The sequence below is a fragment of the Arachis ipaensis genome, chromosome B4 (assembly GCF_059453495.1).
Source record: "Arachis ipaensis isolate K30076 ecotype BB chromosome B4, ASM5945349v1, whole genome shotgun sequence".
Taxonomy (NCBI): Eukaryota; Viridiplantae; Streptophyta; class Magnoliopsida; order Fabales; family Fabaceae; genus Arachis; species Arachis ipaensis.
In genome coordinates, this window is record NC_142439.1 from 135,382,110 (window position 1) to 135,404,690 (window position 22,581).

At 32.4% G+C, this 22,581-nt stretch overlaps 3 protein-coding genes and 1 pseudogene across 6 annotated transcripts; all 4 read left to right on the forward strand.

The window, feature by feature from the left end:
- The first annotated feature begins 504 nt into the window (after nt 1-504).
- LOC107637140 (L10-interacting MYB domain-containing protein-like) lies at nt 505-1,503 on the forward strand. The gene is made up of 2 exons (XM_016340584.1): nt 505-846; nt 934-1,503. Exons 1-2 carry the CDS (start codon nt 505-507, stop codon nt 1,501-1,503), a joined length of 912 nt encoding a protein of 303 aa, XP_016196070.1.
- A 196-nt stretch (nt 1,504-1,699) lies between these two features.
- Nucleotides 1,700-3,125, forward strand: LOC107637139 (uncharacterized). The gene is made up of 3 exons (XM_016340583.1): nt 1,700-2,149; nt 2,334-2,445; nt 2,656-3,125. Exons 1-3 carry the CDS (start codon nt 1,700-1,702, stop codon nt 3,123-3,125), a joined length of 1,032 nt encoding a protein of 343 aa, XP_016196069.1.
- Nucleotides 3,126-4,308: 1,183 nt separating this feature from the next.
- On the forward strand, nt 4,309-13,779 carry LOC107635073 (disease resistance-like protein DSC1). Of its 3 annotated transcripts, none has more exons than XR_001619134.3 (6): nt 4,309-4,938; nt 6,826-7,900; nt 7,993-8,280; nt 8,424-10,037; nt 10,440-10,602; nt 13,489-13,779. XR_001619134.3 is itself a non-coding variant. In XM_016338432.3 (5 exons), the coding sequence occupies exons 1-4, from the start codon at nt 4,460-4,462 to the stop codon at nt 10,032-10,034; spliced, it is 3,453 nt and encodes a 1,150-aa protein (XP_016193918.1). In that variant the 5' UTR covers nt 4,309-4,459; the 3' UTR covers nt 10,035-10,037; nt 10,440-10,772. The 3 variants fall into 3 exon arrangements, 1 of the variants encoding a protein (XP_016193918.1); XR_001619135.3 differs by having other exon boundaries at nt 13,628-13,779; XM_016338432.3 differs by lacking the exon at nt 13,489-13,779 and having other exon boundaries at nt 10,440-10,772.
- Nucleotides 13,780-14,073: 294 nt separating this feature from the next.
- Nucleotides 14,074-21,990, forward strand: LOC107635077 (disease resistance protein Roq1-like; annotated as a pseudogene). The gene is made up of 7 exons (XR_015880844.1): nt 14,074-14,270; nt 15,117-16,248; nt 16,432-16,728; nt 16,823-18,404; nt 18,597-18,674; nt 19,298-21,250; nt 21,345-21,990. The product of XR_015880844.1 is annotated as a disease resistance protein Roq1-like (transcript).
- Nucleotides 21,991-22,581: the final 591 nt, after the last annotated feature.

Genomic DNA, 22,581 nt, shown 5'->3' on the forward strand with positions numbered 1-22,581 from the left:
TGGACGTACCCAGTACTAACATTGGATTACATACAAATTTTATTATTGACTAATGATAAATCTATTTATATTAGTACAGAGAATAAATCAAGTAAATATGTTAATTATTAGTCTCTAAAATTTGAGTTAGTATCAAAATAAAGTGTTAATTGATTCAATTAGAACTCCAAAATTTGATTCATGAATCATATTATCAGTTTATTGTTTCTTGTGATTTTTTTTTCAAGTAATGTTAATTAATTATTCTATGATTCTTTTGTTTTTATAATATATCTGGTTCCTGTGTTATTATTGGCCTACTAGAATAGAATAATATTGTATGTTTATTAGTCTTATTAATTGATAATAATACTTTATAAAATTTATTATTGTGTACCACATAACAAGTATTTAGGTATACCTGACTTAAAATTTTATGATTTACTTTGTTTTCAATCTTTCAATTTTTGTATGAACTTATGGAATAATTTTTGTTATCATATGATAAGTTTGATGGATACAACAATGAATTTGATCACATCTGAAGAGAAAAATGATGGAAAAGAAATTGCACAATGGAACAAAAATCTAGTAGACATCTTTTGTGTTTTGTGTGTGAAAAGTATTGAAGCTGGTAGCAAACCGGGCACACATTTTGATACCAAAGGTTGGAAACAATTGATAGCTGAATTCACAAAAGCTACGGGAAAAGAATATAATAGAAAACAATTGAGAAACAAATGGGATCAGTTGAAAGTAGATTGGAAGAATTGGAAGCAATTGAAAGGGAACGAGACTGGACTTGGATGGGATTCTGCTAAAAAGACAATTGATGCAAGTGAAGAGTGGTGGGCTAAAAAATTAGCGGTTAGTATTCTTAAGCTTAGTTTAGTAAGCATAGTAGCATACATATTGATATATATAATTAGTACTAAGTATCAATATTTTATGTAGGTTATTCCAAAGGCTAAAAAATTTAGAAAAGAAGGGATTCATCCAGATTTTGAGGCAACATTGGATAGGATGTTTCAAAGAACAGCTGCAACAGGAGAAGACGCTTGGACTCCATCTTCCGGAATAGTTCCTTCTTCAATTAAGAAAGATACACAACTTGAAGATAGTGAAGATTCTGATATAGAGCCTGAGTCTAGTGTTATAAACATTAAAAGAAAAATGAAAAATTTCACTAATGCTAATACTTACAAGAAAGCAAAAAAAGTTGGAGGTGCTCAGAAATTATCACACCAAATTGATAGACTTTGTGAGGCTGTGGAACGTAGGAGCTCCAATAAAAATGATACTTTGGGACCTAGTATAACTCAAGCAATAGAAGAATTGGATGCTATACCGGATATAGATCCACTTGGACAAATTTATATGTTTGCAACTCGACTCTTCTTGGATAAAGATAAAAGAGAGCTGTTCGTTGCCTTAAAGCATAAAGAAGTCAAAATTGCGTGGTTAATGAACGAAAAGAATGTCCAAGAGGAGAAGGAGAATAATTTATTTACAAAGCTTTTTTAAGATTTGTTTACATTCATTTTATAGACCATGAGTTGTGTCTGCTGTTTACATTCATTTGCTTGGATTTGTTTATTTTATTTGATCTTCTTTATTGCAAATAAAAATTACAATACTTTTCTTTCTTGATATATTATTCTATTTTTTTTAATCTTTGTGTTCTTTCTTTTAATATAATTATTATACGGTGTATTGGAATATGGAAATTGATTATGATGAAGAGGAAGAGGAAGAATTTGATCGAGTTTTAACTTCCACAGCATGTTTGGTCTTCCAATATTATAATAAGTATATCTATAAAAGATCATGCATGACTTCTACACAAACAGGAAACAAATGGCTTAAAGAGATATTAGAAGGGAATAATAGCCGTTGTTGCAGCATGTTTAGGATGGAAAAAGATGTTTTCAAAAGACTATGCTATGATTTGAAAACAAACTATGGTTTATGTGCCTCAAGGAGAATAAGTGCTGCAGAAATGCTAGCAATGTTCCTATTTGTACTAGGAGGTGGAAACTCAAATAAGTCAACTAAGGAGTGGTTTCAACATTCCGGTGAAACAATAAGTCGAAAATTTGAAGAAGTGCTACAAGTTGTGTGCAAAATGGCCATAGACATTATACAACCAAAGGATCGTGATTTTAAAGAAGTGCCTACAAAATTAAAGAATGATGATAGATATTAGCCTCACTTTAAGGTAATTTATATATTATTTATTTTAAAAAATATTATAAATAATTACCAAAAAAAGTATTATCTTTCATTGCATGTGTTGGTATTAAATTTGCTTTATAGTATTTGTAAAATTAATGTTCTAATCATGTTAATCATAGGATGCAATTGGTGCTATAGATGGAACTCATGTGCCAATGATTGTGTCTACTGAAGACCAAATTCGATTTATTGGTAGAAAAGGAATTCCAACCCAAAATGTTATGGCTGCATGTAATTTTGATATGGAATTTATTTTTGCTTTGGCCGGTTGGGAAGGGACAGCTCATGACACAAGAGTATTTTTATATGCAATTGGTACATCTGAGTTGAACTTTCCAAAACCTCCACCAGATAATACTTGATTATCTTTAAGATTAAATTATATACTCCATATATAGATTTAATTTCTTATCATGTTTTCTTTCATTTAATAATATACAGGTAAATACTATTTAGTAGATGCAGGCTATCCAGAAAAGAAAGGTTATCTAGGACCATACAAAGGAGCAACATATCATTTGCCAGAATTTCGTCGTGTTAATGGACCTTCTGGATACTACGAAATATATAACTATGCTCATTCTTCACTTAGAAGCGTGATAGAACGTACATTTGGAGTTTGGAAAAAGAGATGGAAAATTTTACGAGATATGCCTAGTTTTAGCTATAAAAAACAAATTCAAATTGTTATTGCAACAATGGCTCTGCATAACTACATTAGACGTTATTCTACAAGTGATCGTAAGTTTAAAAAATATGATCAGATGGACGTTGAGCTTGAAGAAGAAGATGGATATAGCTATGAAGGTGAAGCTGAAAATGGAGTTGAAAAAGTTGGAGATGAGTTTCTTGGAACTATGGAGATGGTTCGAAATAATATAGCATCAAGTTTGATTGGTGGAAAAAATTAGATTATAGTAATTTAGGTAATTTAATATTTTTAGTAATGATGTTTAGGATAAAATAAATTTTTATGATACTTATATAAAATTTTAAAGTTAAAAAATAGAAGAATTTATTTATTATATTTATGTTTATTATGAATTTTTTATTTTAACATTATTTTATTTTAAAATATTATATAAAATTTTAAAGAATTTGAAAAAAGAAATTATTTTTTTGTTATAAACATGTTTATTATAATTTTTTCAACTTTTAAAAGCTGTTTTACCAAACACAATTATGGTGCTTGTACTTATTAAAAGCCATTTTTAATTTGATTTTACCAAACGTAAGTGCTGCAGCTTTTAAAAAGTTGTCTTTTAAAAGACAGCTTTCATAAGCTACTTTTAAAAAGCAAAAGCTTTACCAAACTAAGCCTAAATTTGTGTACCTCCAATTTGGTGAGACACTAAGGCACAACTTGTGAGACACTAATTTTTTACTCTTTTCCCCTTACACCTTAGAGTTTTGAGTTGGACACAGATTTTTGAAAAACACGGAAGAACACGGAGACACTAAATTTGTGTACCTCCAATTTAGTGAGACACTAAGGCACAACTTGTGAGACACTAATTTTTTACTCTTTTACCCTTATTGAAATTTTAAAATTTTTCCTCTTATCTCCCTAAACCTTTCTTTTTTCTCTTTCTCTTTTAGATTCTACAACTAAATTTATCTTTTTATTTTCTTCAAGAAAAAAAATTGTACATTTAATTTTTTATTTATTTAAATTTTGATTAATCTTTGATAAATTCTAAATTTTAGTTTTCTATTTTTTTTAGAAAAAAATATATATTTAATATTTAAATGATAATTTAAGATGATATTAGAAGAAATAAAAAATATTAAAAGAGATAAAAATTCAATGGTAATAACATGCAATGTTTAGAGTAATGGATGTACAGTAATAATAGTAAAATTTATAGTTGAACGAAGGATAATTTAATCTTTTTTAAATATGTGTGTCTTGTTTTTTATTTTTATCAAACACAATATATCAATACAAATATTTTATGTCCATATCTTTAATGTCTATATTTTTTTGTTTATGTTTCATCATATACATCTACTAACCAGAGAATAAAGTTGTTGACATGAAAAAGATGTCTTAAAAAGTATGGTAGATTTACTTTTATATATTAAGAATTATTAATATTAATTTCTAAAGCCAAGTCGCCGTTGACGATGAATCTTTCATCTCGTCATTATCTCTCAGTCCTACCAAGTTTTCCCTTTTCACATCTCACAATTTCGTTTTACAATTTTCTCCGTGTTAATTAGCGAAAACGAGCTAATCGGCACCATGTCGACGTCTTCCTCTGGCAAGAAGTACGATGTTTTCATTAGCTTCAGAGGCGAGGACACCCGTACCGGCTTCACAAGCCATCTACGCTCTGCTCTTGAGCGACAGAAGATAGAAATATACATAGATACCAAGATGAAGAGAGGAGAAGAGGTTTGGCCCGAACTCTCCCAAGCAATCAAGAACTCACACATGTCCATCGTGGTTTTCTCCGAAAACTATGCTTCTTCAAAATGGTGCCTGAGAGAGCTGGTCAAAATAATGGAATGCAGAAGCAAACAGGAGCAGGTAGTTATACCTGTGTTCTATAAGACAGATCCGTCACACGTACGGAAGCAGACAGGGAGTTATGGGGAAGCACTTGCGAACCTTGAGCCAGATCTAAGGAAAGATGTGCCCTTCCAGGTGGAGGTGTCTAGTTGGAAAAAGGCTCTCAACAAAGCTGCCAATTTATCTGGATGGGACTCTAATAAGTACAGGTAACTCTCACCTAACTTTTTTTTTTAAGTTGATTATTTATAATTTAATTTGCGGAAGAACGATATATATGGTAACATTCTAAGTTTAATTAGAATTTGTGAGTAACCTGGTCGATGCTTATTGTTAAGGATGGGTGCGCGAGTGAGCCCATCCCCCTTTGGCTGCACGGCAATTTCTTTTTGAAGTTTGATCCGAAGATCTGCGGAAACTATAGAATTCTGCTCTCTACTTTATGCCAAAGTTTTTACAAAGCAAAGAATATAAAAAGACTTTAATTTGGCTTTCTAGCTTTTGCAGTATCCCCATTGAAGCTTTGCAATCGGATACTTTGTTGTGAGCTTTCTCTGCTCACTGATAGAGTGAGTTTTCACTGTTTAAGAAGGGTGGCAATGGAAGCGGCGGTGAGGGAGATACATAAAAAAAATTATTTACAAAAGTAACCCAGAGCATTTCTAATCAATTTTCATGTATTCAAATTTCAAAGAACTCGATCTCTTAAATTAGTGCATTTCAGATCAGTTTGTGTGTTAATATTATTTTATGAGTCATGTTAAATGGTCAGACATACGGGTGTGCATGGCCCAGCTCGGTCCGAAGACCCGATCCGATCCCGAATACTTTAGGGACTAATTTAGTGTGATTTTATCAGGTTTAGAATCGGGTAAGGGTCTCAAAAATAGACCCGATCATTATTTCGGGTCGGGTCCGTGCCATAGTTCAGGGTCACCCGAAATCGGTCCGGTGGCTCGGTCATCATATACAATTAATATTTTATATTATTAGTGATGGATGATGGCTATTATTATATGGAATTTAAGTATTGTAAACCTTAATATTTTGTGTTATTAGTAATTATATATAAGACTATAAGTTAATGTTTTATGTTTAAAATGCATAAGACTTTAGACTAATGCATAATATTGTGTTATTTGTATTGATTTAAATATTTAGTGTTATTAGGCAATATTAGTATTGATTATAGTTATACTTTAATTTTAGAGAAGAGTTGGTTTTTGTTATATTTTTCTAAAGTGAATTTTACCATGTCAAATAATGGTTGGAGTCTTGGAATTTTGATATTTTTACATGCTAACTTACACGAAGGTATCAAGGTAATATAATGTTAACGACCCAATTTTCACTTGGTTTTTACTCGGTATAATCGTGGTCCGAAAATGTATAGGTTTTATCGGGTCTTGGATCAGGTTCGGATCCAACAAATAAGCCCGATATATATTTCGGATCAGATCTGGATCACATCAAACCCGATTTTACCCGACTCATGCACACCCGCACGATAACAAGAAAAGAAAGTCAACAATGTTTTGGGCTTTTGGCCAACAATCCAACATATATCCATCCAACACGCATAAAACAAAGTTACAAAATATAATAAATTATGTATGCATGTTTGGCTATTATTATTACGATAAAATTTATAATAATTACTACTTTGGCTATTATTATTATTATTATTATTATTATTATTATTATTATTATTGTTATTGTTATTGTTATTGTTAATAAATTTATTTTTAAAAGATTATCTTTCTTTAAAATTTATTTTTTAAATATTTTAAATTAGTCACTTTAGTGTTTTTAACTTTTTATACCTCCATCATTGGCATATTTCTTTGAAGGAAAGCACTCAATCCTTTATAGCCTTTTCCTGTTGATATTTACATCCTTATATTTTTTTGTTTATTATTTATATAATAATATTACATCACTAATAAAATTTATGATTTTCATAATATTTAATTAATTTTGAATATTAAATATTAAATTTTAATAATATAAAATAAAATATTAGTAAAAAATATTAACTAATATTAATACAAAATATTGACCCTTAACAGTTAACATTTCTCTTATTTATATGTTAGGGAGGACGAGTCTCAACTTGTCGAGGATATTGTTAAGGATATTAGGACAAAGCTGTACCAGAAATGCCCCAATAAAATAGAAGGTGTCATTGGAAATGATGAAGTCTTTGAAGAACTTGAGTCATTGCTGAAACAGCATTCAGTAATTGGAATTTGGGGCATGGGTGGAGTAGGTAAGACAACCATTGCTAGAGCTCTGTTTGCCAAACACTTTCCCCGATATGACAGTTCATGCTTCTTGGAAGGTGTAAGAGAAAAATTTGACAGACGTGGGAAGACATACTTACTTGACAAGCTTCTCAGTTTGCTAAATGAACCAATTCATTCGTGTGATTTTGAAAAATCCTCCTCAATTAAGAAAAAGATCAGGAGTTCGAACGTTTTCATTGTACTTGATGATGTGAGTTGTGTTGACCAATTAGAAGTTTTACTTCAAGAGGTCGGTGACATACACCAACGTAGCAGACTCATTATAACGACAAGAGATAGGGACATACTTCAAGGATGGAAAGTTAATGAAATATATGAGCTCAAGGTGTTGAATGACTCTGATTCTCTAAATCTTTTTAGCTTACATGCCTTTGAGAAAGAACTTCCTGAAGAGAAATTTAAGGATCTCTCAGAAAAAGCAGTTCGTTATGCTGGCGGGCTTCCATTAGCTTTAAAAGTTTTTGGAAGATTTCTGCATACAAAAAATCTCAAGTTTTGGGAAGATGCATTGAGAAAAATCGAGAAGTATCCCCTTGATGGAGTTCAGAGGGTGTTACAAGTGAGTTTTGACGGATTGGATAAACAAGAGAAGGACATATTTTTAGACATTGCATTCTTTTTCAAGGGAGAAGATGCGGACCTTACCAAAAGGATGCTTAGCGCTAGTGGTTTGAATGCAGAATGTGGAATAGACACGCTTGTCAATAAAGCTCTAATAACAATATCATCCAACAATAAAATACGGATGCATGACTTGTTGCAACAAGTGGGTTGGAAGATAGTTAGTGAAGAATGTGAGGACCCCAGTGGACGAAGTCGACTAAGGGATAGGGAAGACGTTTCTGATGCGCTGCAATCTGAAAAAGTAAGAGATACCCTGACTTTTTTTTTTTTTTAAATTCATGTTTTTAGATGGAAATTATGGCTAATTTAGAGTTTTTGACTTTCATGTATCAGGAGGCTCCAATGGTTAAAGGCATAACATTAAACTCATTTGAAATTGATTTCGACTTGAGTGCTAATGCATTCAACAAGATGATCAATTTAAGATTTCTTAGATTCGGTAAATCAATATCATGGAATGTGTCCCATCTTGAACTTCTCAAGTCCATTTCCAATAAGTTGGTGTACTTTGAATGGAATGGATACCCTTTTAAGTCTCTTCCACCAAAATTTGGTGCTAAGCTGCTCTTTGAGATTCACTTGCGGGACAGCAATGTTGAAGAACTTTGGCAGCAAGTGCAGGTATGTAAATACGAAATGTGTGCGCGTATGTTTGTGTATACATACACACACTCTTTCTCGTACATGCACATGAATGTATGCATATATTTTTGGCGTTACTTAAGAGAGTTTCACATTGTGAATTTTATTTTGCATTGTCACAGGATCTTGAGAATTTAGAGAAAATTGACCTAAGTGGATGTAAAAAGTTGATGAAGCTTCCAAATTTGTCTAAGGCGCCTAAACTTAAATGGGTGTATCTCTCAGGTTGTGAAAGTTTATGTGCCATACATGTATCTGATTTATCTGTGGATAAACTTGTTACTTTGAAGATGGATGGGTGCAAAAAACTAGAGAGACTTGAATGTAAGAAGCATTTACCATCTTTGAAGGAAATCAATCTTGATGGCTGCTTAAGTCTTGAGGAATTTTCAGTGACATCAGATTTACTTGAAAGGTTGGATTTAAGCAATACAGGAATCAAGAAATTGTGCTCATCAATTGGGCGTCTTCACAAGCTTGTGTGGCTCAATCTTGAAGGTTTAGGACTTGAGAATCTTCCAGATGAATTATCTTCCCTGAAATCTCTTGAGGAGCTTAAAATATCTAGCAATGAATCGATTAACAAACAGAAGCTACATGTCCTATGCAGCGGCCTACAGGCTTTAAAAATACTACATTTGAAGCAATGTGATAAACTCTGTGAACTCCCTGACAACATCAGTTTCTTATCTCAGCTTAATGAATTAAGGCTAGATGGAAGCAGTGTGGAGAAGCTGCCGGCAAGCATCAAGAATCTTAAGGAGTTGGAGATTCTGTCCTTAAAGAATTGCTGCAAGATTCGGTCTCTACCAGAGCTCCCACCATTAATCAAAGAGTTTTGGGCAGATAATTGCACATCCTTGGAGTCGGTATCGACTTTGATGAGTTTTTTAGGGAAAATGAAAGGAAAGGACACACTCATTTCATTAAAAAAATGCACGAAACTGAGTGAAAATTCAGTTGAGATCATTGAGGAATGCGCCCAGTTAATAATGATGAACGATGCATTTTTTAATGCATCAAACTGCTATAAATACAATACAAGAGTTGGGGTTTGTTTTGCAGGAAGCAGAGTCCCAAGGGAGTTCGCATATCGAAGAACTGAGTCATCCTCCATAACCATTCAACTTCCTGAGCCTTCCAACTGTCTGGGTTTCATTTACTGTGTGGTTCTTTCAAAGGGGAAGAGTAATGTTAACATCCGATGTCAATGCTACTCGGCAGATAGCAGAAAGGTAGGATGCAGTGGTATATTAGATGGCAATATTATCAGTGATTCGGCGGATCATGTTTATGTATGGTATGATGCGTTCCATTGTCGCAGCATTCTTGAAAATCATGAAGTTCAACTTCGTTTTCAATTCTGTGAAACAACTGATAATGGGGATAACCTTGTTGGATTGAGTAGTGTCAAAGAGTGCGGGGTCCAGCCGATACGCATCTCAGACTTAGACAGTTGTTTACTGTCTCAGGGATTGAAGGAGGAGTTGACATTGGAGTTGGGAAAGAAGTTGGGATTGGTCTTGGATATTATGCAGAGATATGCAAAAGTAGAGTCCAGATTCTTTCTTGCATTGGAGAATAGATGTGATATAGAAATATCATTGATGTTAGAGTATGCAGAACGATTTAGTGCAATGTCAGCCTTACTGAAGAAGGAAAGCAATGGCGTAGGAACTCAGATACCAAATCGAGAAGGGGAGCAGAGTGTACATGTTCATGTGACCTTCTAGTTGGTATGAGAACACTTGCATTTACCATCCTAGTGTGCATTATTCTTCTTTTGTTGGTGCTTATTTCATAATTTCATCATAAATAAATGAAAAAATCATCTATTTTGTAATATGGATCCAAAAAACAAGACTACAAACCACTATTTTACTGAGAAGCATAGTTCTTATTTTTTATTTAGTAAAACATGTTTTTATCGACAATGTGAATTTTGCTTAATGTTCCCTTTGTGTACCAACATTGTATTACACATTTACACTGTTGCTAAGTTGACCTTATCGAAATCAAAGCCTAGATAATTTGGATAAAAAGGACATTAAGAAAAGAAATGCACTACTCTTATCATTGATATTCTTGCAAATCGAATAACCTTGTTCCTTCTACATTTTCTTTTCTTCTTTGAGCAGTTGTCTAGGAAGTGTGACAAATCAGTAATCAAACCTCGGAAATGTGACATGTGTCGGCTTTAATTTTGTGCCATTCCTAGAGATGAGGTGGCAAAGAGAAGGAAGCGGCTTCAGTAGTGATCCTATCCTAAAGAGAGCAGCGTAGTAGGTTGAAGATGAGCAGGTACTATTAGATTTAACGCCTATTGTTGATTTCTTGTTATATCATTTAAGTAACTTTCAAAATTAAGTACTGCTTCTGAAGTATTTGTATTGGTATGTGTATGTTTGGTTAAGGCTGTACTTGTGCATCTGACTTCTGGTTTGCTTGCTTTAAACTGTAGTTGTATTTAACCATCGTTGTCTCCTTTTTCTTTTTCCGAACGTAGTTTACGTTAAAGGTAGTTATTTATAGTGCATCTGCTAGTCTGCTAGTAAAAATTGAACTGGTTTTTATTGTGTAACAACTGAATAACCCTTGCATGTGGAAAGTATAATCCAAATAATTTACAACTCAATTATTATTAATTAACTAGTGTACACTTTATGGGATAATTAATAAAAATATATAAATTTTTTTTATTAAAAGAGATTAAACAAAAAATATATATAATAATTATTACTATAAATATTTTACAAAATTATAATTAAAATCAAAGTTTAATTATTTTTAATGTTAAAAATATTAAAAATAATTAGTATTTGTCTTAATCGATTTGAATTGATTTAGTGGTCATTTCACTCGTCTACCTAAGTAAGTATTAGAGTTTCGAATTTCGCCTTGTATATGTAATAACTCATTGGCTAGCGGCAGATCCTTAATAAATGGAGCTTCAATCCGTGGAGGATTAGTTCTCGACCTGCCAAGTTAGAAAATACAGTAAAAGAAAATAGTATTTGTCTTGAAAATAGAACAATTGTCATTGATGATAGCAATACATGTGGAGATTTGCCTTTGTTAAAATTGAACTGTGATAATTTTATTTATTACTATCATATTCATTCAGGAAGTCAAACAATATGATCAACGTTATTACCGGTTAAAATTTTATATTTTATGACATAATTTTTAAGCTTCTAAACTTACTTATGTCATTACAAAAACTATTAGATTAATTAATATTTTTTGGTAATATTACCAAAACACCATAGTTGAGTATATTAATTTGTGTAAAAAGAAACTATAATAACTTTTGTTATTCAATATATAATTTATTCTATTGAAAAATGAATTATTATTCCTAGATTGGAATATATTTTTTTCTATTTTTATATCATTTTATTTGACAATAATTGCCATTAAAGAAAAAAATGAATGACTACACTATTTTATAATATGATGTATAAGATATTTTTTCATTTTAAAATTAATTTTGGTTAGTGAAAAAAATTCAAAATATTTTCTTAAACAAATTTAAATTTGAATTCAGAATTGATTAACAACTCACCTTTTTTAAAATTTTAATAACAAAAACAAAATTAGTTAGCTGCAAAATATTCAGTATTTAATAATTTCAATCATTTAAATTTTAATTACCAAAAATTGAGTTAGAAATTAATTATAACTTAATAATTGATAATATATATATATATATATATATATATATATATATATATATATATATATATATTAGTACACAAATAATAATATCTAATGTATTAGTTAATTTTTTTTAACAGAGCTAATGTATAATTTATTGAGGATTGATTTATTGTCTAAATTTTTTTATAAACTTTTAATATGTGAAAATAGTGATATTATTTTTTATTATTTAAAAAATTATTCATAATTTTTTATTATGTAATTAACTTAATTAATAACCTTTATTATTATTTTTCTACCAAAAAAATCATGTTTATATTATTTGTATTTTTTTTAATACTAATAAATATGTAGGTATTTATACTATTATATTTATTATCTTAGATAATGGCTTAAGTTACTTATTTCGTATGTTAAATAATATAAATTATATTTTATATATTAAATTCATCAATTTATCCATATTAAGAGGAGAAAAATTATGCAATAGATCGTATGTTATAAAGATTAGTTAATTTACATATAAATTATTTTTAGAAAAATAAAGAAATAATTTATCACATATAATAATCTTTGATATATGTAGTGTTATGTATATATTAGGATGATCTATTTTAATTATGTAAATAATTATTATTATTATTCACTTTTTCAATAAAATAGTAAATAATATTTAAAATAAAATAAAAAAGATAATTAGAAATTTTTTTAGTTTGATTATAAAATCTATTGTAAGTATACCTAACTTTTATATATACTAAATATAATCATATTTAATAGTATAGTATTTATTACAGTAATGACTCAAAATATTAAGTTAAGTGAGTAAGATCAACCTAGGTCTATTGTTAGGATCCTAAATTCGAATTAGTTTTATTGTCTTAAATCCGACGCAGATAAAATTTACGTGTCCTATCTCAAATCGGTCCAAATTAAATTTTCGTTATTAGTTAGATGTAGTAATAGATACTCGTTATTAAAAATTTTTATTATTATTTTAAAATGTATTTTTAGAGTATAAATTTGCTAAATTCTATATATTATGATAATAAAAAATACTAAATTAACTACTAAAATCAGTTATTATATATTTATATATAAATACATATATTATTTAATTTGTTTTTATTATATATTTTGTATTCTAATATATATTTTATTACAACGTGTACTAAGCCTAATATCGTTATGATAATAATAATAATATAATAAATTGCTAGTGACTAGTCAGTATAAAAATAAGGGGAAAAAAAAACGAATTGAGCTTGGATCATTTTTTAAGTAACGGAAATTGTCGTTATTTTCAGTCATGGGAAAGCTAGGTGTTTTAAAATCTTAGTCAAATTTCTAAAATGATAAGTTCGAATTCAATTTGTGGGTGGTTAATTTTTTTTATTTTTATCATACGACAAATTAATGGGTCAGATTTACAAATAAAAAAAATTTAAATTGAAAATTAAAAAATTGACCCTCTAATTTCATCTGAACGAAAACTGACCCTCCAATCTCTTGGAATGTAACCTGCAGAGCTAGGTGAAATACACCAACTTTCAATAACAACTCAAAGCAGAACCATTTCTTCAATATTAAAGTTAAAAAGTGTTGACTCGTGTCTTCACTGTTTCGTGTCTCATTCATTAATATATTATTTATTCGCACCAAGCAGAAAGCAACCTCCACCTCACTTTCCTTTCTCTCTTGCACACAAGTCTTTCTTGAGTGATCTCGTTAACTCTGATTCCGTCTTCAACCACACACAACTCTTGGATCTTCTGCTACTCATACAATTCAGTTCTTGAAGCTTCTAAGCTCTAACATATGGCATCCGGCTCCTCTTCTGGTTCAATTCCACCACCAACAAGAGCATGCACCTATCACGTGTTCTTGAGTTTCAGGGGTGAAGACACTCGCAGAGGATTTACTAGCCATCTATATGCCGCCCTCAACAGAAAGGGAATCACAACCTACAAAGATGATAACAACCTTCACAAAGGCGATGTTATTTCAGATGAACTCCTCAAAGCAATTGAAGAGTCTATGTTTGCAGTCATAGTTTTCTCACCAAACTACGCTTCATCCACATGGTGCTTGGATGAACTATGCAAAATCCTTGATTGCAACAACAAATTGGGGCTACAGATCGAGACAGTGTTCTACCATGTGAAGCCTTGTGATGTGAGGTATCAGATAGGTACCTTTGAGGAAGCTTTCAAAAAACACGAACAGAGACATGACGGTGAGAAGGTTCAAAGATGGAGAGATGCGTTATCTCAAGTTGCTGCTTATTCTGGTTGGAGCTCAAAAAATCAGTAAGCTAACTAATCCTTGACTTCATTTGTTATTTCTACAATTTATGAACTATTCACGTTCAAACTTTTAAATCCATAATCCAACAAAACTATAGATTAGATCTCACTTCTTATCTCAAAGTCATCAACTATGTTATATATTCATAAAAAAATAATTATTGAATAAAATATATATTAAAGTATAAAGTATATAAATCTGTAAAATAACATGTTTAATTTATACACAAATGTTGGATTGTCTAATGACTGATTTGATATGCATGGGATTAAAAAAAAAAAAGCCTACGGCACCGTATTGTCCATATTTACAAATAAAAAATTTTACATCTTTACACAACAAATTCAAATGCTCTATATCGTCCTTTATATAACCATTTTGATGCTAATGCAGCAATGCTCCACTTGATAACGAATGCAGGGTCAATTTTATAAAGTCATTTTGAATCACTGTGTCAATTTTTTTTCCAAAAAACTTCTATAATAGATTAATCATAGAAAAGAAGTAAAATATGCTTAAGGGCTTTAACTATAGCAAATTGCATAATAAGGATAATGTTTATTACTTTCTTTCTATTTTTTATTATTTATTTATTTTTTAACTCAGAAAAAACGGTAAAGGCATTTATTTTAACTCAATAAATAAGAATTGTCAAAAATACTTTAGCAATATGTATATTGTTTTTAAGTAATTGGATTGGTGTGATATGTGGCTTAATTTTTTATATTAGAGAGACCCATGTGTGAATTGTCAAAATTACTTTAGCAATATGTATATTGTTTTTCGTTCTCTAATAATAATTTTTAAAATAGAAGTTGTTGCTTTATGATTCTTCTAATGTTTTGCAGTTTTGCGAGACTAACAAAAATTATCATTCCCTGAATAGAGATGAGGCAGTACTTGTGGAAAACATTGCTCAGCATATCCATGAAATATTGATTCCGAAGTTGTCCTCTTCAATGAAGAATCTTGTAGGGATTGATTCAAGAGTCGAACGAGTGATTAGTCAAATAGGCCTTGGATTGAATGATGTTCGCTATATAGGCCTATTGGGAATGGGCGGGATTGGTAAGACAACTATTGCTAGAGCAGTTTTTGAAACCGTTCGAAGTAGATTTGAAGTTACTTGCTTTCTTGCAGACGTAAGAGAGCAATGTGAGAAAAAAGATATTGTCCGTATACAAAAACAACTTCTTGATCAGGTGAATATAAATTCAAATGCTGTTCATAACAAGTATGATGGGAGGACAATAATTCAAAACTCTCTACGTCTTAAAAAGGTACTTCTTGTTCTTGATGATGTAAATCATGAAAAACAATTAGAGAATTTGGCTGGGGAGCAAGATTGGTTTGGTCCTGGAAGTAGAATAATAATCACAACTAGAGACGTAGAGGTGCTAAAGGAACAAGCGGTGCTTGAAACTTATATGGTTGAAGGGTTAGTGGAAAGTGAAGCCTTTAACCTCTTTTGTCTGAAAGCTTTTAAACAAGCAGCAGAACCTACAGAAGGGTTTTTGGATTTGTCCGAAGAAGTGGTCAAGTACAGTGGTGGTCTTCCATTGGCACTTAAAGTGTTGGGTTCCTATCTTAATGGTAGACCTATTGCGGTTTGGCATAGTGCCATTGAAAAAATAAAGAAGTCTTCACATTCTGAAATTATTGACGTACTGAAAATAAGCTATGATGGTTTAGATTCTATGGAAAAGGATATTTTTCTAGATATTGCTTGTTTCTTTAAAGGACATCCGCAAGATTATGTAAGAAAGATATTAGAAGGATGTGGTCATCATGCTGTAATTGGTCTTGATATTTTGATTAATAGATCATTGGTCACTATAAACGAATATGAGTTTGGGGATGCATGATCTGCTTGAAGAAATGGGCAAACTTATTGTAATTCAAGAATCTCCAAATGATGCTAGTAAGCGTAGCAGATTGTGGTGTTACGAGGATGTTGATTTTGTACTTACTCAAAAGAAGGTAAGTGTCGTTTTTTCTCAACTATAGGATGAATAGAATTAAAATAAGAATTTGACAATGTATTTAATATTCTATCCAGATAACTAAAACTATGTTTTGTTTTTATGGTTATCTCAATCAGTATAGTTTTTTCATTAGTTTTTTTAATTGTTTGTTTATTTACTTAGTTTTGTGTGTCTATAGGAAATTGAAGCAACTCATAGCATCGTTCTACATGATATGTACTGTGAGATTGAAGAAAATTGGAGAGACTTGGATATAAGATATTTATCTTTCTCAAATATATGCAAGTTAAACCTTCTCATTTTAGATGGTGAGAGATTTCCCATTCTTCTCTACGATATTCCTTGTGCATTAAAGGTTTTGCACTGGACAGATTGTCCGATGGAAACTCTGCCCTTTAGAGATCATCAACGCTATGAACTTGTGGAAATTGATCTGTCTCATAGTAAAATTGTACAGTTATGGGATGGAAAGAAGGTAGACCTTTTCATGAAGAGCTCTATCAAATGTTATGACATTAACATTTCCAGCAAAAATAGTAACCAAGTGATATTTCTTTATGTTTTTTCAGGTTCTAAAAAAGTTAGTGCACTTGAATCTCTCCTACTGCAAGGAGCTGAAGGAAATGCCAGATCTTTCTGGGGCTCCCAATCTTAAAACGCTTGATCTTGATGGATGTGAGGAGCTGAATTATTTTCACCCATCTCTGGCACACCACAAGAGCCTTGTTGAATTGAATTTAAGGGGATGTGAGAGACTTGAAACACTTGGAGATAAATTAGAGATGAGTTCACTCGAGAGACTAGATCTAGAATGTTGCAGTAGTTTGAGAAGACTGCCAGAGTTTGGAAAATGTATGAAACAGTTGTCGATTCTTATTTTGAAACGTACAGGTATAGAAGAGCTACCCACCACGCTTGGAAATTTGGCTGGCATGTCTGAGTTGGACTTAACTGGATGCTACAAGCTTACTAGTCTTCCCTTCCCACTTGGATGTTTCGTTGGCCTAAAGAAGTTGAGGTTGAGTAGATTGGTGGAGCTTAGTTGTGTTCCATACAGCACTCATGGGTTAGAGTCCCTCACAGTTAAGGATTATTCTGGCAGCCCAAATATTGTTGGACTTTTGTGTTCTCTCTCTCACTTGACCTCTTTGAGTAGCCTGAAATTACAAGGATGTTTTAGCACATCTAGAGAAGAGTCGACCGATTTTGGCCGCTTAGCGTCCTTGACTGATTTGGATTTATCGGAGAACAATTTTTTAAGGGTTCCAATAAGTATCCATGAACTTCCCAGACTTACACGTCTAAAGCTAAATAATTGCCGTCGCTTGAAGGTTTTGCCAGAGCTTCCATTAAGTCTAAGAGAACTACAAGCACGGGATTGTGATTCACTGGATGCATCCAATGCGAATGATGTTATATTAAAGGCGTGTTGTGGCTTTGCAGAATCAGCTAGTCAAGATCGTGAAGACCTCTTTCAAATGTGGTTCAGTAGGAAGAAAATTCCAGCATGGTTTGAGCATCACGAAGAAGGTAACGGAGTATCAGTCTCATTCTCGCATAATTGCCCTTCAACTGAAACCATCGCACTTGCTCTCTGCTTCCTATTACAAGGTTTTTTGTTCTCATCGGAAAAACCATCGGTGATCTGCAACGGTAAAGAATTCATCAACAAGAGTTTGTTGAAGGCGTCGTCGGGTATATCTTCTGAGAATGTGTACATTGTCTACGTGAACGGTTACTATCTTAGTAAGCTGTTATGCCAACACAATTGCTTCCAAATGCTATTTCCCGGTACTCCTAGTATTAATATCCAAGTACGGAGATCTAGTGCACGTTGGGTGCGTAAGCAAGACATTCAAGATTTCAAGAAACCAAAATCTGAAACAGGGAAAAGAAAAGCAACTCTTGAACTGGATATGGAATGATCTCAGATTTTTCACCTTGTAGGAATAACATCCTCGTGGTTGCTCTACACATGTATGATTGCCTAGCTTAGATCTCTTCAGCTAAATGGTTCCACATATTTGAAGCTTTTGACACAGCTCATTGCCCATCCAACTGCCATGTGATCCCAGAAAGAAATGAAAATCTTGTGTTTATCTAAATATGGAAAAAGGGGGATGAGGAAGAATATGAATTCAGCATTTGGAGGTTGTATTTGAATTCATGTGTGATGGCTTTCTACTTTTTTTTTTTTCCATAAAATATCTTGAGAAAAAAAATGATAATTTTGGTTTCATGTGTAAATTGTTGCAATGAGGTTATAGCGAATTTTTTAATGGGTTAGAGGGTTTTTAGGAAGATGGCTTGAGATGTCATGTTTTGAATCTTTTGTTGCAGCAGCAACACAAGAGATTTGGCAAGCATGACAAGACAGATTCAGATTCATTACAGAGTGAAGGAGAAAATCTGCACGCCATAGTGAGTACCAATGTCAACTTAGTTTCCATTTTTTTAAGTTTTCAGTTGTTTTGATCTGTGATTAAGATAAAGAATAACCTATGTGTTGTTTAATGTTTAGTTCTATGGGCTATATGTCTTGACGTACCAAATTAGAATTTTGTTTACTAATGTTTAACAGCTAATTTTTAATTACACCTTCTTTAAAGTTCTTACTTTTTTTTTTCCAAAATAGAAGACTCGAACCCGCAACCTCTTAATTGAGTATGGGGAGACTATACCATTAGAAAATAACAACACGGTCCTTATCCATTCTCTCGTGTGACCGAAAATACCCTCTTGTCGGTTTTCGGGTAAAAAGTAACCGGAAGAACCGGTAAGAGGGTTCTTTTGGTCACACGGAGAGAATGGTTAAGGATCGCGTTGTTAATTTCCAATGGTGAGGGGGGCGTCAGGTCAATTTCGTAAATGGTTAGGAACCGGGGAGGGGTTTTACGCTAATATTTATACTACATAGTTTCATGCTAGAAAAATGATATCTTTGCTTATTTTTTATAACGAGAAATCTGGTTAAACTATTTTGCTAATGTTTTCTTGGTCGACAAACAATAAGTATGACTTTTATTCGCTTTATGATTTTTCAGACATGAGGCAAGATTTGTGGAAAGCATTGCTGAACACATACACAGAAAGCTAATTCCAAAATTGCCATCTTGCACGAAAAATCATGTTGGGATTACTTCAAGGTTGCAGGAAGCGATAAAACTCATAGGCATTGGGTTGAATGATGTTTGCTTTGTAGGGATATGGGGCATGGGTGGCATAGGTAAGACAACTATCGCTAGAACAGTATATGAAGCCATCCGAGGAGAGTTCAAAGTTTGTTGCTTCATGAGAAATGTCCGAGAGTTGTCTGCAAAAAATGGTTTTGTTCACTTACAAAGAGGCCTTCTTGCATCTTTGAACATAACTAGTCATTTTCATGCCACAGAAGACGGAAAAAATATGATCAAACATGCTTTGTGAAATTAGGGGTTCTTCTTGTCCTTGATGATGTAAATGAGGTGAATTGTTTAGAGAATTTAGGCGAGAATCAAGATTGGTTTGGACCAGGAAGTAGAATAATAATCACAGCCAGAGATATGCACTTGCTAGATATGCATGGAGTCCATGGAACTTGCGGAAGTGTCATTCCCTCTTGAAAGAAATGTATGTGTCTGTATGATGTTTTTAACTTTTTATTATCAAATATAATCATATTTATTTTATGTAAAATATTACATTATTACATGTGATTGCTAAACATGAGGGTCCTGCTGTTAGTGGGTACTGTGCTTTGCGGTTATTACAGGTTTGGGATAGTTTGCTTCTAATAATATACTCTCTCTCTCAGAGACACACACACACACACACACACACAGAAACACACACATAAGTGATATCATTGATGTGGTTTGTCATACACAGGCAACACATGATGAATCTTTGTATGAGCTTGCTGGGGGAACTGGTATCGTTTTGAAACTGATAGAATCAGCACTAGCAGAACATGTAGACTTTATTGCTGCACAGGGATTGCCAATTAGCACTTCCTAAAAGATTCTACACAGTGAGAACTACCAACTCAGGGAGAGGAAGTCTCTCCAGTTCCTAACAGAATTCACAACAGAAAATGCATAGTAAACTAAACTAACTATAACTTAATTATTATAGGCAGTGAGAAATAGAGTCTAACTAATCTATCAGCCAGCTAGACCATGCTAACAACTCCTAAAACTAGCACTTAACGGCTACTTACCTCTCCTTTTGTAACACAGCCCAACCTTTTAGTAGAAGGCGTCTCTCTATCAGAAACACTTACATTGTTCCCCTTTAGTTGGTCAAGTAGTATTACACTGGCGATTGTGATGTTTTTCTTAACATTCTGTGTTGGGTGCTCAGGTGAGGTTCTTGCTCAGATCCGGTAGGGAATACGACCAGACATCAAGTGATTCAGATAAATTATCCCCCAGATTTTTAGGATGTTTTCTTTTTCGTTCTAGTGAGAGGAGGCAGTTATTGGATAAAAGGTTTGTGTGCATTTCAATAAGTTAGTGAATTGTTTTAACTGTCGCACCTCTGTTAAGAATATTTTAGAAAACCATGCTAGTTACCTGATGTCCGGGAAAGAGCTCTCCAAGCTTGTTGCATTTGTAAAAGGAACTCAGTTTGATTTAGTGGTAACATGATCTTGCATTTGTAAAAGGCATTCAGCTTCAGATGGAAACGTTACAGAGCCGGTTGGATGCAGACTTTCTCCTTGCTCACATGTGCTCTGTAAAGTTCAAAGAATGGATAGTTGTCCTTGCTACCCTATTAAGACGTTCTGAAGTATTGCATTGTGATATTGCTTACATGCATATAGCATTTTCTTTACTCCCATTGTGCTTTTTCTTTTGTAAAGGGAGGCATTTAGACATGGTTTTGGCATCTTTTCCCATTTTAGCAAAGGTTCACTTTGTTGGCAAGTGCATTCTTCTGATGAGATTTTATAGGTGCTTTTCGACTTGTTCCCACATGATGTTCGGCTATGGAAAGCATACAGCACCACGCTGCAGGTATATCTGATTTAGATTACTGTTGGAAATTATAGTATGCCATTATGTTCACTCAATAATAATCAATATAGCATATGTTATCTGTGCTTTACAGTCGCACCTAAAATTTGTTGAATATCAAGATTTACTTGAAGACCTTGAACATAAACTATCATCAATTTCAAATAAGGAAGAATAATGGAATCGAATCTCTACATTTCACATATGGAATGGGTTGGTTCCCTGTTGAAGTAAATTGCTGAGTGGGTTTCATCGTTCCCCACATGATTGTCCAACAAATCATGCACCCCAATTAAAGACCATGCATCATTTGCCTTGGAATCACTTGATTGAGAGGACTGGAAAATGTCGTGTCCGTGCTGGTTTACCATGATCTTGTTTACAAATCATATTGGTGGTTGTACATTGAATCTGGAGTAGTGCGCGTAGATAGAGGTTAGAAGTATTTGCAGGGAGGGTTGTGCATGTTTGAGGATTTCATTATTCTTTTTAACTTTTTAATACACATCTTGTAATATGTCTTTTATTGTAAAAGCATGAGCTGATCCATCTGTATATATATATTAGTTATGCTTCTGAATTTTGATAGGTCAACATTCATAGTGGAATTTATTGATTCTACAACTTGTACTTTTCTCCCTTGTGTGAGAGTACCATGGAATTTTTGCTGCTTTCATGTTTGGTACTTTTCCCCTGTAAGCTACCATTTTGAATTGGAAAGGCTTTCTCATTTACAGTGTTATTTCATGTGAATTAATCACTTTGCTTAGAGAAGGTGACTCATGTTGAAATGAGTATGATTTTCTCATTCATTACGGAGTATATACACGGCACTTACCGCATAACAGATTTCTAAAATAACTGACTTATAATTAACTTGCCACCATTAATTATCTTCTGTTCAGTGATTGCAAGATCCTTTCACGACCTTCGAGTCATTAGTTTTTACTTTTTAGTGAATAAAGAAAGAACTGGAAGTGTAAAATAAATCATGTCTTGCTAAGAAAAAATAAAGGGGTCTATACTCTATATCTGATGTCCAACCAAATTAATTTCCACGCGCTCTCTGTTGGCAGTGATGAAGGCACTTCCTATACGAAATTTCCTTTGCTCTTCAGTTTTCACAACTTGAATTGTGGAAACAAGAAAAAAAGAAACTTTTTGTTATATTCAGTATTATATTAAGTCAATTTTATAATGTTTTTAATTTGGTGTTTAATTTTTGTTTAATTTATTTTTATGATAAATTTTAAATATTTTAATTTTTTTTATTTTTAAATTAAATATTAAATATTTAATTTTTTTAACAATTAAATAATCATTTTTAAATA